General features: G+C 46.5%; 2 protein-coding genes across 2 annotated transcripts; one reads left to right on the top strand and one right to left on the bottom strand.

Moving 5' to 3' along the window:
* The first annotated feature begins 668 nt into the window (after positions 1 to 668).
* ttc36 (tetratricopeptide repeat domain 36) lies at positions 669 to 2,536 on the top strand. The gene is made up of 3 exons (XM_030380391.1): positions 669 to 947; positions 1,199 to 1,387; positions 2,055 to 2,536. The coding sequence occupies exons 1-3, from the start codon at positions 839 to 841 to the stop codon at positions 2,318 to 2,320; spliced, it is 564 nt and encodes a 187-aa protein (XP_030236251.1). The 5' UTR covers positions 669 to 838; the 3' UTR covers positions 2,321 to 2,536.
* A 1,011-nt stretch (positions 2,537 to 3,547) lies between these two features.
* On the bottom strand, positions 3,548 to 8,814 carry LOC115560800 (F-box only protein 40). Its single transcript, XM_030380361.1, has 3 exons — positions 8,437 to 8,814; positions 6,219 to 8,129; positions 3,548 to 4,276 (listed from the first exon to the last, which is right to left on the bottom strand). Exons 1-3 carry the CDS (start codon positions 8,470 to 8,472, stop codon positions 4,085 to 4,087), a joined length of 2,139 nt encoding a protein of 712 aa, XP_030236221.1. The 5' UTR covers positions 8,473 to 8,814; the 3' UTR covers positions 3,548 to 4,084.
* Between the last annotated feature and the right edge of the window lie 7,938 nt (positions 8,815 to 16,752).

The raw sequence follows: 16,752 nt of genomic DNA, 5'->3' as shown, positions 1-16,752 counted from the left end.
GATAGAGCGAGAGATTACCATGAGACAGAGATTAACATGGCCTCTGCGCTCCTAATTCCCCACATTCAGCAAATTGTTGGAGAGTATGGGAATAGAAAATAATGAGGGGACAAAGCGGGACAAGCCTCTCTCTCTCTCTCTCTCTCTCTCTCTCTCTCTCTCTCTCTCTCTCTCTCTCTCTCTCTCTCTCTCTCTCTCTCTCTCTCTCTCTCTCTCTCTCTCTCTCTCTCTCTCTCTCTCTCTCTCTCTCCCCCCTTGCCAGGTGCAACATGTTTCTCTTTCATAGTTTAATTCTCCCTGGCTCCCCCTCTCTTTCCACTGTGACAGCTCTCCTCTAACTATGCATCTCTCCCTTCTTTTTTCTCTTACCTCCTCCCCCTCTCCCTTGCTCCCAGGTCTCTTTTTCACTGTCACCCCCCCCCCCCCCCTTCATCTCGTTATCTCTCGCCTTCTCTCCTTCTGCACCCCCCTCTCCCTTCATCCACCTCTCCCTTGCTTCCTCTCTTTTTTATCATTACGGCATTCCTCTCTCTCTCTCTATCATCTTGTGCTTCGGTAGATCTTTAGCCTAGCCTAGCGTTGTGCTGTGCTGTGCTGTGCTGTGTTGCTGAGTTAACCAAACACAGATGTCCTACTGCAGAAAGATCTCAAAGTTCACTCCAGTTTCCACCCCCAGCTCCCATTGGCCGGCTGGCAGGCTGGCTATATGGCAAAAAAAAAGGAAAAACAGGAGAAAAAGGGAACCAGCCCGAGTAGTGAGAAGGAGCCTCCACATAGTTGTAAGAATTCCTTCCCTTTTATTCGCCTCTCCTCTCTGCTCCCCAGACGTTAGCGAGAGATGGCTTCAGAACATGACAGGGCGGTCCTCCAGGCTATCTTCCACCCGGGCAGCCCGCTCGGAGACACCGGCCCGGCTCTGAACTCCGAGGAGGAACTAACAGACGACGGTGAGACACCGCTTCCCATTGGAAGGGCGCATTGGGCTATTAAACGTTACCCGGGCCGCCGTTAAAACCTTGTTATCATCCCGGCCCAGATTGGAACCGGGCCCAACTCTAAATTTCATCCCTGATTCGATTTTGATATAGAAAAAGGAATCCTAAAGTGTTAATCTGGGGGAAGATGTTGCTGCCTGGCTTTACTTTGTGTGCGTTTTCTCATGCGTCTTACCGTCTGCCTGTTTATCTTGCTCCGGCAGACCGGGGCTTTGACGCGACGCGGCTCACTGAGGTGAAGGCGCTAGAGGCGCAGGGAGTCAAGTCGGCCGAGGAGGGGGACCTGCAGGCCGCTCTTCATCACTTCAGCGGGGCCATCCTCATCCTCCCGGAGCGACCCTCTGCCTACAACAACCGAGCCCAGGCCCTGCGTCTCCAGGGCGACACAGCAGGTAAAACAACCTCCCCCATTATACGTGGATAGACAGACGGATAAACGGTCGGACAGGTAGACAGATAACCAGACGATCACAGAGGAACGGAGAGACATACCGTCACAGATAACCAGATGGCCGGCCAGACAAACGTTCAGACACAGACGCACCGGTACAGGAATTGAGAAATGCATTCCTTTTCACATCCCTTTTCTCTACCCCCCTTTACCACATCTTGAGGACGTTCATCAATTGTAAACCATCTGGTTAACCAATAGTTGTATTGGGTGGCAGAGCTGTCCTCAGCATCCTGACAACACTGTATAAGTGGTCCTTGCTTTTGCAAATGCATTGGACACACAGGGCGAACTCCCATCTCGGATGTTTGTATGGTTGCATGTTTGTTGTGTGATTGTTGTATGTTATTGTACTTTTATTAAGACTCAGTTTAATACAGAAACGATTGACGTGGGCCAAATTCCCACCACAGTATCAGGCTGCCTTGTTCTGTCTCTCACACACACACACACACACACACACACACACACACACACACACACACACACACACACACACACACACACACACACACACACACACACACACACACACACACACACACACACACACACACACACACCTGTTCCCGTGTGAACTTACCGTGTGTCTACTCTCTTTCATACAGGTGCGTTGGCGGACCTGGACCGCGCCATCTCCCTGAGTGGAGGCGTGGGACGCACGGCGTGCCAGGCACTCGTTCAGCGGGGACTGCTGCTCAGATTAGCGCAGCGCGACGAGGACGCCAGGGGCGATTTTGAGAAGGCGGCCGCTCTCGGCAGCGAGTTCGCCAGACAGCAAGCCGTGGCGCTCAATCCGTACGCCGCCCTTTGCAACCGCATGCTAACAGAGGTGATCAACAAGCTCCGCCACCCAGAAGTGTCCCAGACATAATTTGTTTTCCTTAATGTGATGTGAATGTAAGTGTAAACTGTTGCTTCTGGTTACTTCAACGTTACTTTACCTGATGCCTGAATACGTTAACAATGGGCCAAAGATCAAATTGAGATGATAAGCAAACATTACGCCTGTGAATGTTTACGTTGCAGCGTGGCACTCTGTCACGCTTTCTTTCATTAAAAACCTGATTGTATTTTCACTAATTCTTTATTTGCGTGTTTCTATGGTGGTTTATTTTTCTATAATACATATTTTTTTAATTATGGTCAATTAGGAGAGATAAAAAATTCCTGTCGCGAATTATTTTATTAATTAATATTATTAAATGTTACCTGATGGCTTCCCGTAGTGCATCTGTCAATCATGAGATGCTATGGATATTTAATGATGCATAGCAATCTTTAGCTCTAATGTTTAAAAGTGACATGCAGCCTGTCAACACAAATGTTGTGAGTGAGTTCTATTAAAAATAAAAAATCACGAGCCTTCGTTTTAAGTTGAACACACTAAAAACACCTATAGAGACATGACTCAGCATATTATCATCCGGATACAACACACGTGTGTGTGTGTGTGTGTGTGTGTGCGTGCGTGTGTGCGTGTGTGCGTGTGTGTGTGTGTGTGGGGGAGGGGGGGGGGGGGCTACTACTAACGCTACTAATGACACTTTGCTAAAGAAGACATTTTTCATGATCTGTTTGAAATGTAAATGCAAACTCCAAACAGGAAATGCAAAAAGTGTACAATAAGATCACCTTCAATCTTAAGCCTTTTCCTAAATTAAACATTGAAATGCATTACTGAATAATGTGGTTAGACTACAGACACACACAAAAACACATCAAAGAGAGAGGAGGTGTCTGCGTATATCTTTCGTCACACAACGTTATAAAGAGGAGGTTTGTGCCCATAACAATTCACGTCACACTACGTTTTAAATGTAGTAATAGTCTACCTTTTATCCACTAGATGTCGCTGCTGGTGTTTGATATCGGTACCACATGTAAACAATATGTTGGTCAAAAGTGTCTCTCTCATCCTTCATCCTTTTTGCTTGATCAAAAATATGAAAGTAGGTTAAAGTACAAAAATAGAATAACAATTCTGTAGCAACCTATTCAACTACTCTGATAGAATGAAGATTGTTAGCAAAATATATTACATAAAGAAGTAATTCATATTGTGGGATTGTTCGTTTAAACAGCTTAGAAAAAGCCAACATAAAGGTCAAAATAATTTTATTCTGCACATTCCTTGCTAAAGAATTATACATCAAAATATATGCAATGCAGGGTTTCATATGATAAAACATAACCCTCTACCTAACCCCCCTCTTAGAAAACAAACTCTACAGCCAAAACGTAAAAAATAACTCAGGACTAAAAACACTACAATCACAAGAACACTCGTTTGTGGAACGATTCTGGCCTGTGATATTTGTCATACGACGGATGTGATATTTGTTAATTCTGAATCAATTTCCTTGAGAATACGTTTTTGTGATTCATACATTGTCTGCACCGCTCAGTAAGTGAAGGCCTTCAGTGTTGTGATGTGATTCTCTCCGTGTGTGAAACTCTGTGCCGCTCCCGGCCCAACACTACTAAGTTATTCAGGAGGACACACCGCTGATGATAGCGGTCAACAATCTTATTTTTAGCAGGCCGTGCATTTCAGTGTCAGTGTTTGTGTTCGCCTTCGACCTCCAGGTGAGACATCGCCAGCCCCGGGGGGCTTATCAGGCTGATCCGCCAAGCTTTAAGGTTTCGCCTGGTATTTCTTTCCCGCCGTATCTCTGTGCGTCGCCTCCTGCAGACAGGCTAGAGCCACCGGGTCCGATCGCTTCTCTGTCTCGTAGAAGCGGCAGGATCTCAGGTGTTCTGACATGTGCGGCCCGCCGTGGAAACGCCATCTGTCCACGGAGGAAAACCCGCTGCTGAACTCCCACGCCTGAGGAAAGAATTGAATCACGTTCAGAAATTGTTTTATTGCCAGGTTTCACCTACTAGGATATTCATGCAATGAAAAAAAACGCAAGTGAAATAAAAAATGTTAAATAAAGATATAAAATATGCACAATATTAGATCTATAATATAAAGGCTGCAGGTATACAAATGGTTTATGAGTCTTCTCTTGTATTGATCCTCAAATCTTATCATACGCTATATTCAGACAACCAAACTGGGTATCAAATCCGTCAATATCTTTAGCTGCGGACAACAATACCACTTAAAGACAGGACAAAGCCTGTTGAATTTTGACTCTGGTCCTAACCTTTCTAAATATACACCCTGGTATACACAGTATTTAGTACACAGGAGGGGGGTGCTGATAAAGCCCGTGGAACTACAAGCATCTTGAGTGGACGTGGATGACCTCATATCTGGCTGGTGCCGGCTTTGTTCCACCTCACTGCTATTACTCCTCTCTGGTTTAATGGGCTTGAGGGTTGTCTCGTGACAACACATGACAGTGGGTCATTCAACCAACAGTCGCTTCTATTCTCCATTACTCTTATTGTTCTTCTGTTGTTGTATCACCTAACCTTGTTTTGCTTTGATATTTATTGCAGCGGCATTTGTCTTGGGTCATTGTTTCTTTGTTGTTGTATATCGCTATATTTATATCAAGGTTTGTCACGTTGAAGTCAAAGGTGTCTTTTCAAAAGGGGAAAATCATACTATTTTACAGACAACAAAGACTTAACAGTAGTTTACAGACTTGTAAACAATGTATTTAAAACATCCTGATAACATAAAAATAAGTCGCCCTTGGGGTCATCAGATCGATTCAGTGTCAAGGGAAGCAGTGGCACACTCCCGGCACCCATCTGGTGATGGCAGGGTGTCTGTCACCCTTTCTGCTGTGAGTGGGAGAGGCGTGGTACTGCAGAGAGAGATTGTTTACACTTCACAGCTGTCATCTGGGATGCACTGCGATGCAGGCATCCAGCGCTACTCGTGTTGTGGCCAGATACACCAAGTCGTTTTAATGTATCTGGCTGTAAGTCTTCTAGACGCCTGTCACTGTGTAAACTCTGTCCGACAAACACCTTTGATAATGTTGCTGTTCTAAAATAAACATCTACTGGTGTTACTTGGGTCATGTTTGTAAGGTAACATTGTGCTACAAATGGCCACTTTGGTGTGACTAAAGCAAAAGGACGATTAATATTAAGGTTATTGATATTAACGTGTAGTGAAGAATGAGGTTAGGTTTAGATTGGGTTAAGTGGAAAGGATTATAGGTTATGCTTAGGGCTTATATTCGGAGAAGATAAGGCCCCGTCCACACAAAGCCAATTTTTTGGTGAAACCGCATAAGTCTTGTGCGTTTCGGCCGACCGTCCAGACGGGGCCGGAGAATCCGGTGCCTGAGGCCGCAGATTTCTGAAACCACCCTCGGAGTTGGTTTCAAGTCTATCCGGACCAATGCGGTTTCGTGTTAGGATTTGTGTGGACGCCTGAAACGCCAACGATGACGTCATTAGCTGGGGGACGTCAGAGTTGCGTTGAATTTTTTATTCATTATTTTATTTGTATTATTTTTGTAGCTTTAAATAAAGCCCCTTGATAAATGTAATTACTAACAGTACATTAAAAAGTATTTCTGCTCAATTTAAAAGGTTGAATCCTCGTGACTGAATGTTTGTATACAGCGCGCAGGCTTAATTTGCTCCACTTTGTTCTGTGGAGAACCAATGCCTTGAATATTTACTACAGCGTTTCTACAGCTCGATGCGGATTCGCAATGAGATATTCCTGAACCGCATAAAACGAAACCGGGTCGTTTTTGCCCGTTTCGGCTCCGTGTGGACGGGGCCTAAGAGTGGACCCCTTAACTACTTAACACCTTAATTGATGAACCCCCAACCCCCTGGCGAATACTTGCTTTCTTATGGCACTTCCAGGAGGATCCCCCATGGGAGTAGGTCTTCTTCTCCCACTTGAGGACCACCATCCCCCGCTGGACGAGCATCGTCTCGCATACCCCCCTCATCAGCCGCGACACCCTTGACAGCTGGGCCAACGAGAAGCCGTCCAGGGAGCCCACCACCCGGACCAGGACCTCAAAGGGGAGCCTGCTCAGGGGGTCCAGGTTCCGCGCTCGCTTCCTCAAGGGACTTTCGCTCTTCCCTCCTTCCAGGTCAGAGGGCTGGCACATCGGCTGGAGGGAGAGCGAGCCCAGGTCCGGGTGATACCTGATCCTGGCGGGGCAGCGGCCAGAAGGCCGGAACCTTTCCTGGGTGAAAGTGCAGCCGAGGTAGGCGAGGGGGCAACGCTGTTCGAACCATCCGTTGATACAGGACTGCACGTCGGCGTGAACGTTCCTGAAGTGGGAGCGGTATTCATCGCGTCGGAAAAAGTGTCCACACATGAAATTGAACGTGGAGTTGGACTTGTTGTGTCTCCTGGTGACTGCTTCTGTTTGGAGGTGCATGTGGACTGCGGCGTTGGGCTGGTCGCAAACTACGTCTGCAAGCAATGCGTCCGTCTTAAATGGCGCAGATTCAAATTTGTACGTCTGCGTTCCGATATCCACATACAGGCCGTCTGCCCCAGCACTTTCAGAGATGAGGTGGCCCCGGAGTTCGCGTTCCAATGAGCACAACAACGTCGACGTCACCTCATCACTCCTGGGGAGGTCTTCCACCGGGACTCCTAAATCTGAGGTGTCCACTTGTTGGAAGCTCTTTGCCCTGCAGGACGAGTCCGTCAGATGGTGGCGCTTGGCCCTGTAGCTAGTCGGCACATTGAAGGAGCGAACTGTTTGAACTTCGATGGGCTCTAGCTTTCCGTAAACAAAATCCTTCTCCCTCGGGGTACAGGCGGCCATCTGTCCAAACTTGATGAGCATGGCCCCGTTGTGAACCATATACATGTTGTACTCCGCGATGTTGTACTCCTGACTCAACTTCTCAAGGACACCATTTTGCCAAGGTGCAAGGCCAGTGGTGCCGTTGGCGTTCAGAGCGACCGCCTCCCTCTCACAAGCCCGGGTCGACTCCGCTCCTCCTGATTGGCTGTTACGGGAATCCTTGACTACCTTGCTGACATCAGAACTGCTTTGTTCTTCAAGGTTTTTGACGGTTTGCCCACAGGCCTTCGTCTCCTTGCTAAACATACTTTCCCAAGCGTCGTAGTTCTGAATCCCATCTAATTTCCTGTTCCTGGCGAAGGCCTCCCTTTCCTCCTGGCTGGGTTCTTCATCGTCCTCCGTCCTGCCGTCATTCACTCTCATTCCACCCAAATCCCCCGCTTCCCCTGATCCAGCCGCGAGGCTGCTCGCCGCGACTGCAATATCTTCACGTCCTGCTTCTATCACCTCCATTAACTCAGGGAAAATGTTCTTCATCTTGATGGACCTGAAGAGCAGCTCCTGGTCCCTGAGGGCCATAGCAACGTCCAGGGGTAGCTCTTTGTCATCCACACTGCCTTCGGGGCCCTGTGATAGCTGGCTGTAGAGGGGTGCATCGCTGTCCGTGATTGGCCAGCGGTTCCATTCCTGAGAACAAGCGACGACGCTAGCTGGGCAGACCTCGAGGTGAGGGGCCAGTCTGTGGCGAGACATGGTGACAGGGCAGCCATAATGGGCATTGAGGCAGGGAACCTCCTGGTTTGGACAGAGGACGGTGTGCTCTTCTGCCTTGCACCCGTGCATGCGGGCCCCACACCCCCTGTTGCAGCTGAGCAGGCCGCAGCAGACGAAGGGCTCCAGGGGGACCCGGCAGTGGAGGTCGAAGCATTTGTCACAGTGTGGGTGCCCGGAGACGGGTGGCCCTGAGAACATTCTGTCCTTTACCTTCACAGAGAATAATAACGTCTCAACTGATTGTAGCCGCACAAGTGAATGATAACGTCTCCACTTAATGTACCGTCACAGTGAATATGCCTCAACAGAATAACAAGTATAAAAATAAACATCTCTTTCTTATCATATTCTAAAAATTATAAACAAATAAAAAATAACACTTCTGCTTAAACTTCTGAAAATATTCTTCCGATATCTTTCGAAGTATACATTAAAGCATTCAAGGTCTATGGTTATAATTACATGTCATTGTATTTAGCTAATGTTTAAATTAATAGGTACAAATAAAAAGGCTTACCTGCGTGACTTGAGATGAGCCGGAAGATGTGAACATCTGCAAAGAACTTAAATTAAAACGACAGTGTTACTTTGCCTTTTAACACTTTAATAACCTGTGGACTGTGACCTATATGTCACACTGAGTAGAGAAGCCAAATAAAATGTTTTTTAAATAGAACTTCAATCGCCTACATTAATTACCAAACCACCAGTGTCACGCTGCAAAAAAAAAACATCACAAAAATCTAAGCAAACAATAACCCACAACAAACATCAACCGAAAAAAGATAACAAGTTATGCTTTCGCCGCATGAGATGAGATATCTACAAATTCTCCCCCTTGGCTCTTTGTGCGGGCTTTGTCAGTTAGGTCTTGTTATCGCCTCTCGACCCTCTAAGTAACCCCTGCCCTGCGTCTAGGGCTTATTAATAGGCGACAGAGAGAGAGAGAGAGAGAGAGAGAGAGAGAGAGAGAGAGAGAGAGAGAGAGAGAGAGAGAGAGAGAGAGAGAGAGAGTGTGGTTGGAGAGGAAGATAAGGACAGATAAAGGACAGTAACTGGAGAGAGAAAGAGCGACAGAGAGGCAGGCGGCCGGGGCCATGAGGGTCAGCCTCTTTTGTCACCAAGTCATTAGAGGACAGCTTCGAGTTACACTCCTCCAGACCACTGTACACACGCCAGGACTCATAACAATAGGACTACACCACAAGGGCTATTAATATATACCTGACTGTTTTTTTCCAACTATTGTGTGCGTGTGTTTGTTTGTGTTTGGTGTTTGTGTTTTGTGTGTGTGTGTGTGTGTGTGTGTGTGTGTGTGTGTGTGTGTGTGTGTGTGTGTGTGTGTGTGTGTGTGTGTGTGTGTGTGTGTGTGTGTATCCATGGTATATTGGCCTATGTCTTAAACCCCTTATCGTTTTTGATAGGCATTTTTATACATTTTGCATCTTTCTGTTCACACCAGCCCGAAAATAAATATTCCACCACTTGATGTCAGCAGATGCATTTTAGTTTTTATACGATAAACGCGTTGTTAACCAACAGGGGGCAGTAAGTGACTTACTTAGGGGAGAATACCAGTTGTCGTTTTTGAGTGACTTTGCGGTTAGCTGTATTTACCTTATTATGGATGTATTATTTTTGCAGGATTGAATGTAAGTCAGTGTTGGTCGTTTGATCAATTAGTTGGTTTGGTAGTCGTTCGGTGAGCTAGGTAGTTAATAGCTAATTAGGCAGTTAGTTGGGTAGTTAGAAGTTCAATTAGTCAGATACTTGGTTGGTTAGTTAGTTAGTAAGGAAGTAAGTTAGTTGGTGTAACCTTGTTTTCATCTGCGCAGTGTTTCTAGTGATTGGGTCTTTCATTGTGATCCAGACGATTTCATTTACGACCACTGCTGTGGTCTGTCTGTTTCCTTGTCTTGTTTTGATGTGTTTCCCTGTGTTTCCTGTTTTACTTTTGTATCTCTGTGTTTCTTCCCATGTCCTGTCAAGTTTCCCTCCTGTGTGTGTGTGTGTGATTACTGCTCCCCCCCCCCCCCTAATGTGTTTCAGCTGTTCCTCGTTGCGTGCCCTGTGTTTGGTATTTAAACCTGTGTCTTTTCTTTGTTCCTCATCGGATCATTGTGGTTTGTGGTGAGTTATGTCCTGCGTGTTACCGATGTCACCTGCGTTCTCGGTGTTCCTTGCCTGTCTGCTATTGAGTCCTACCTGCCTGCCTGCCACCCGTTAACCGTGACAACTGCACTACAGCCCATGCTACACTCCAGACGATACTCTTTTATTTAAATGAGCAGGGGAATAAATGCCAGTTCTCTTAATGTGGTGTTACCTTGCAAAGCTAACAGCTAGGTTTGAAACACAATCACACTCACAAGCAGGTGTAGTTATTGAAAGAGCACTTGGAAATAATATGATCCTATATCCCTCCTGCAAAATGTGCTGATGTATTTCCCGTGCACCGTAACGTAATGTCAATGGTCTTGTTGTTTTCCAATTGCGATGATGCACTTTATCATAGTATCCCTATAAAGGTATAGACTGCATCATACGTTGTAGATATGTGTGTGTATGTATATATATATATATATATATATATATATATATATATATATATATATATATATATATATATATTCAGGGTGAATAGCAGCAATAAATATACCTGTGCTATAGGCTTATACATCTTGTTTTATGTCGTGTGCCATTTGGACCGCCTTTATTTATCCAAGAAGCCAACTTGTTCTCTGAAGATAGAAGAGATAAGAAAAAAGAGACATTTATGAAGAAACCTTTGACAAAACAACCGAAGGCCTTAAACTCATGGTATTATATCTTTCATCTCCCTGAAAACCTTGATCCTGCTCCCGCTATGCCAAAGTATCGTTGAGAAAGGTGACTAACCCATACCTTCTCCCTGTTACTCTGGAAAAGTGTCTTTCTGAAGTTCTATTGTTGAGATGTTCTGGCAGGAATTCCGATGACATCTATATTTATTTTATGTTTGTGCGGGCAACAGGCTTGATATCTCAGTCTATCATTAGTTCAAAGAGTTCAAAGTTTTCTTTCAAGATTTGTGTTTCAAAGTCTGATTGTAACAAATAACGTGTTGTTTTTGTGGTTTACCAAGAATGGCGGCATATATCAGACCGAGGCCTATAGATCAAATCAATCCAATTGTTTCTATGAATCACATTTTATGCACCCAAATGCAACCCAATGTGCTGTACATTAAAATAATGCCAAATAAAACCAAATGTATAAGACCAAAAGGGGTCGAAAGGGAATTATGACATTAAGCTAAGAAAAGGCAATGAGGAAGACATAAGGCGATGACAGCTCTGTAGAGCTAATGTAGATCAAATGTATTGATCGACTATTGATCAGATGTATCGATTTACAGGAGTGATCTGTCAGATCTATGGCGCTACAGTGAATCTGATATTTGGGTGAGTCTATGTTTGCGAAACACATGACTTTGCGTAAGGCATCTGAGCGTAACGTGTTCTTACTCCCTACGGATCCGGCCACTGGCCCACCCTCATTTGACGGTCGTGCCTGAGGAAAGACAGATTGAGAAAGTTTGCTTGAACCTTAAACTTAAAGGAAGCAACAAGCGGAAAACACAAGAAATGCAGGCGGGGAGGAAAGTTGACAGCCTTAAAAGCCAGTCGCTTGCGGCCCAGAGCTGTCACCGTAAACGATGGATTATTTAAAATTCATGAAAGTAATAAAAGAGCTTGTTGTAAAGCTGAAAGGAAAAAAGGTGCAGTTGACGGCCATTATGAGTTATGTGGCATGTGTTCCTGTGGTAGAAAATGTTAATGTGTATTTTTTGAGGGCTGTCTTTTTTTTGTGTGTGTGTGTTCGTCTAGATGTGTGTGTTATGTGTTCGTCTAGGTGTGTGTGTTAGGTGCCTCGTGTGTGTGTTTGTTTGGATGTGTCCAGGGGTCTGTCTGTCTGTCTGTCTGTCTGCCTAACAAACACTTAGTTATCCTCTGGAAGACTTCACTGGCAAAGACATTTTTCTCAAGGATTAATGCTAGCTGACACTGGCTGATATTCTGGGCCTGATCCGACTAGTCATAACATGACTTGACCTGGCCCCAATCAGCCGCTCCCTGATTCGTCTAGGTCCATCCGTGTTTACCGGCAGACGTACCTGCAGCTGCTCGTGTTTGGACACAGACGGGGATGTTGGCTGACCGTCGTGGCGTGGGCCCCGCAGACTTCATCAGGCGTGGGCGAGTGTCGTGACATCGGGGGGCCTCTCGGTATCAGATAGGTCTCGGCGTGGCGGGGCACAGATTGGCGCCGAGACGGACACACCGGGGAGGAAGTGGTTCTCGTATACGAAGCCCGTCGCCATCTCCCTGTGCTAATTACGCCCCCGCGCCACTGGGGATGTCTGATAGCGAGCCGGCACAATAGGGTGTATGCAGATGGGTTTATTTTCCCCACCAGGGACTGTAATAATATTACCTTTCAGAGTCCCAGTGGCTTCATTGTGTGTGGCGGTGTTGGGGGAAGAAAGGGAGGCTGGCAGAACGCCACCACCACGCGGGAATGATGGAGATGATTTGGTCCGCAGCAGTAAGTCCTTGTATTTTTGTTTGTCACTGTGTGTGTGTGTGTGTGTGTGTGTGTGTGTGTGTGTGTGTGTGTGTGTGTGTGTGTGTGTGTGTGTGTGTGTGTGTGTGTGTGTGTGTGTGTCTTTGTATCGTTGAGTGCCATTGTCTCCTTTTGGGTATGTGTTTCTCTGAGTCTGTATACATTTGTTTATGCGTAAATTGTTTGTGTTTGTGTGTGTGTGAATGTTTGTGTGCGTGTATGTTTACATACGTGTGTGTGCAGGGGCGTAGCCAAGATTTTACTACTGTGGTGGCCAGCCCAGGCCAGTCTTATCTTTGGGGTGGGGGGTATTTTAAGTGCAATATTTATTCATAACATCGGTTTATAACACTTTAAATAAGAATGATGAATCAAAGTTAGATCAAACTAATAGTGCATATATTTAAGCTTTCTTTAGACAGTTTCCGTTTTTGTTTTTTATACTCGAGGGGGCCAGCGGGATGGACAACCTCTGACCAGGGGGTACCATGGCCCCCCCTGGCCCCCACGTGGCTAAGCCCCTGTGTGTGTGTGTGTGTGTGTATCCGTATGTTTGTCGGTACATCTGTGTGTGCTTGGCTCCCCCAACCAGCATAGAAGTGCTGGAAATGCGTTCTTATGTATATGTGTGTCATTATGTATGCATATGTATGTTTCTGGGTCTTTATGGGTCGGTCTGTACGTTTGTCCAAGCGCTCGTACACTTTTATAGTGCGACTAATATTAGCAGAATTGCAGGTAGACAATGTTTATACAGTTTTAATACATTCCCATCACATGCTAAAGACAATAGCTTAATTAGAAATCCCCTGACAACCAGATCTGATTGTTGTGTGTGTTCGATGGGTGACTCGCTATGAGCCAGACAGGTAAATAATGTGACATTTAATAATTAAATCTAGACATTTAGTGCAACTTATAAAACGTAAACCGATGTGTGCCCTTATTACGGACTAATGATATTGATATTCTCCATTACCATGAGGCACGGATAGCACTCGAAAAGGAAAGAAATCTAGTTCAAACAGTGGATGGGTCCATGCCACCCCGATTTGTTTACATATTCCCTTCACAGAAATCAATCTTGATCTTTAAGGGCCCCTCGATCTCTCCCCCTTCCCTCGCCCTATATTTTTCATGCGCTTGAAAGATCGCTCGCGGGACAGATTATGAGCATAACCGAATGTATGACTCTGACCTATGACCTCACAGGCATCACTCCTCTCCCCCCTTTGCTCAAACACCGAGCTCTGCAGAGTCACGATATTCAATGGCGCCGCCCTGGGGATCCAACATGGACGCCTAGCACGGCTCTCCAATTACCGGGGCCGGCGCCGATGTTTACCCCTGAAGAGTCCCCAAGTTCACGCGGCATTACCCCGTGCTGATTTTCAGTCTGCTCTCGCGGAGCCGATTCTCCCAGCTACCCGGGCGTTTGCTTTTCGCTCTGCACTACCTCGGGACTCCTCGCCACGCACTGCCGGGGAGCAGTAAAGAGGGTGTGGGGGGGGGGGGGGGTTAGGATGGGCGTGGTTTTTGCTCCCCGTCTCCAGGGGGAACCGCCACTCTCACGCTCCATTACCTTTCTGCGTCCCCAAACGGAGGGAGAATAATGTATTCCGGGGGCCCCCGTCGCCACGCGTCTAAACAGAAGCGCTTCGTCCTCTGCGTCGGGCCCCGCCGCGCCGCCGATGACCTCACAGCTCACGGAGCGCGTGGCGGTTAAATGGACAGGAAGGGAAGAGCAGTTTATAAACACAGCACGCTATCATAGGGTGACATCCCCCCCCCCCCAAACGCTGTACTCTTTAAACATGAAATATGAACATGGCTGAGTCGCCACTAAAGAAGCTGAGGAAAATTGTGTTTACCTTTGCATGTCAAAATTGACAGGGGGGTTGTTTGTGTTCGTTGTGCACATCTGCATGCAGGGGAGTGTAGGGGAAGGAAAGGGTGTGTCTACCGGTTCCTTAATGAGGTCTTCAAATCTGAAAAAGTGATTCACTGCAAGCCGTTTTTTTATATTTATGCATCTAGGTAAAAACAACACCAGTACTTTATATTTATTGCGGAGGACGGTTGAATTTGTCGTTTGCGGTAACGAAGAAGGTGCGCTTGTGGCAGGACGGGATGCAAGGCGGGCGGCTGGGGCCGTGTGGAGAGGCTGTGCCACTGCGTATCATTGAGCATGTAGATGTCACCGAGCACCAAGAGACCCGGGGGAAATCAGGGAGCTGTCTCCTTGGGACGGCCAGCCATGTCCTCCTAAATGGGACGAATCACGGAGCAAATGATCAGGTCAGTGCTGCACTATAGATTACCAATACGAGATGTCGGATTCCCCCTTCTGGAGGCGCAATCCGTCACTGCACGCACATATACTTTAACACGGATTGATATACACATACGCACACGCACAAACACACAGATATGAAAAATAACACACACGCTAACACACAGATATGCACGCTAACGCACACACAAAAACACATAGATATGCACGCTGACACACACACACACACACACTTAAACACACAGATATGCACGCTGACACATAACACAAACAAATATGCAAGCTAACACACACACAAAAACGTAGTTACACACAGATATGGGTGCACACGGAGACACACACGCACACACATACACGTAGAAACAGGTGCACACAGTCTGTCTAACAAACACTTAGTTATCCTCTGGAAGACTTCACTACCTCTGATGGAGGTAAAGTGAGCACGATTTGGTTAATATGCTGACATAACTGAATGTATCGAATATAACCTTTTATCATTAATGTTTTTGTATGCATACGTGCCTTAAACCCCAGATTGCCCAGATGATCAAATACTTTTTCCTCAGTCATCTGTAGTTATTGAGACCCAATCCTTATCTGATCTCTCTCTTGGAGCTCCACAGGGAGATCTACGGTGGCCTGTGATTGACAGTTGGCAGTAATCTCAAATTTCACTTGTATCGCATGATAGTGGAGCTGGATGGTGTAGAAGTGGATATCAGGCTTGATTACCTACGGAGAGCTACTGAATTTGATCCCCAATCTCTGTAGCCTACCTGTAGGAAACCTTTAGCAAATTGCCCCAATCCCTACCTGCTCCCTACTGGTCTGTATCTGAACTCAGTCCCTTGCGCTAATCACATTTGCATTTAGGGCATTTAGCAGACGCTTTTATCCAAAGTGACTTACAATGGTTCATACCGTATTCACACACCAACGATGGAGGTAGCCATGCAAGGCAATGTGCTCTTCGGGAGCATTATCGACATCCAGCAATAAGGGATCGAACAAGCTTCTTTCTGGTTACAATTTAACCTGCTCTCCCTCCTGGGCTAAGCCAACCCACTCACATCTCCAAAGCTAATTTCCTCATGCAATTCAAACACGTTCACCCAAGACGGGTTTAAAGCGCGTAGCAGCGACACATGATGCATGTACTGCAGGGGCCTCATGGTCTTGGCAGTGTTTTATCCTCCAGCGCGCTTTACTGGCAGGCATTATGTCTGAAGGCCCGGTGGGGTGTTTATTGAAGTCCTGACCCCATCCTCTGCTCATTAAATTGATTCATGGGTACAATAAGTAGGGCACAGGCAGCAGGTGTGCACGTGGGGGGGGTGTGCGTGAGCGCGCACCGGGCACAGACATCCATCACCTTGATCAGGTGTCTTCTTCTTCCAACTTCATTTCCTACTCTCGCAAGACCCCTGCGGTGAATGCTGGCATGAGGCCCCCAGTACCGACACACACACACACACACACACACACACACACACACACACACACACACACACACACACAGTTTCTCGTGAACTTTCACAAATGCAACACACACAAACACACACACTTCTCTCGGGAACACTCAGAGGTTCAACACCCAAACGTACACTCACACCCACACACACTTAGGCAAGTTACAGATAACCCGCAAACACACACTTGAACATGCATTCACACACACACACACAGGTGCACAAGCACACGCACCGCACATGCTCATGCATTTGCAAAAACAAGCACGCTCCTACGCACAGAGAACATACAGTTACCATGCAACACACACACACTCTGTATCTAGCTTTATGATGATGAATTGAACAGAAGTCCAGGCCAAGTGCCAATTGGGGTTAAATTAAATTCCGTAATGCGATCATTCATGTTCAAGTAGACCGGCAGGCGCCTCCTGCCTGGCAGCCCGCACGCAAACAGAACCCAGGT

This window comes from Gadus morhua, chromosome 16 (assembly GCF_902167405.1).
Source record: "Gadus morhua chromosome 16, gadMor3.0, whole genome shotgun sequence".
Classification (NCBI taxonomy): Eukaryota; Metazoa; Chordata; class Actinopteri; order Gadiformes; family Gadidae; genus Gadus; species Gadus morhua.
Note: the sequence above shows the minus strand (reverse complement) of the source record. Positions and strands in the feature narration are given on the sequence as shown.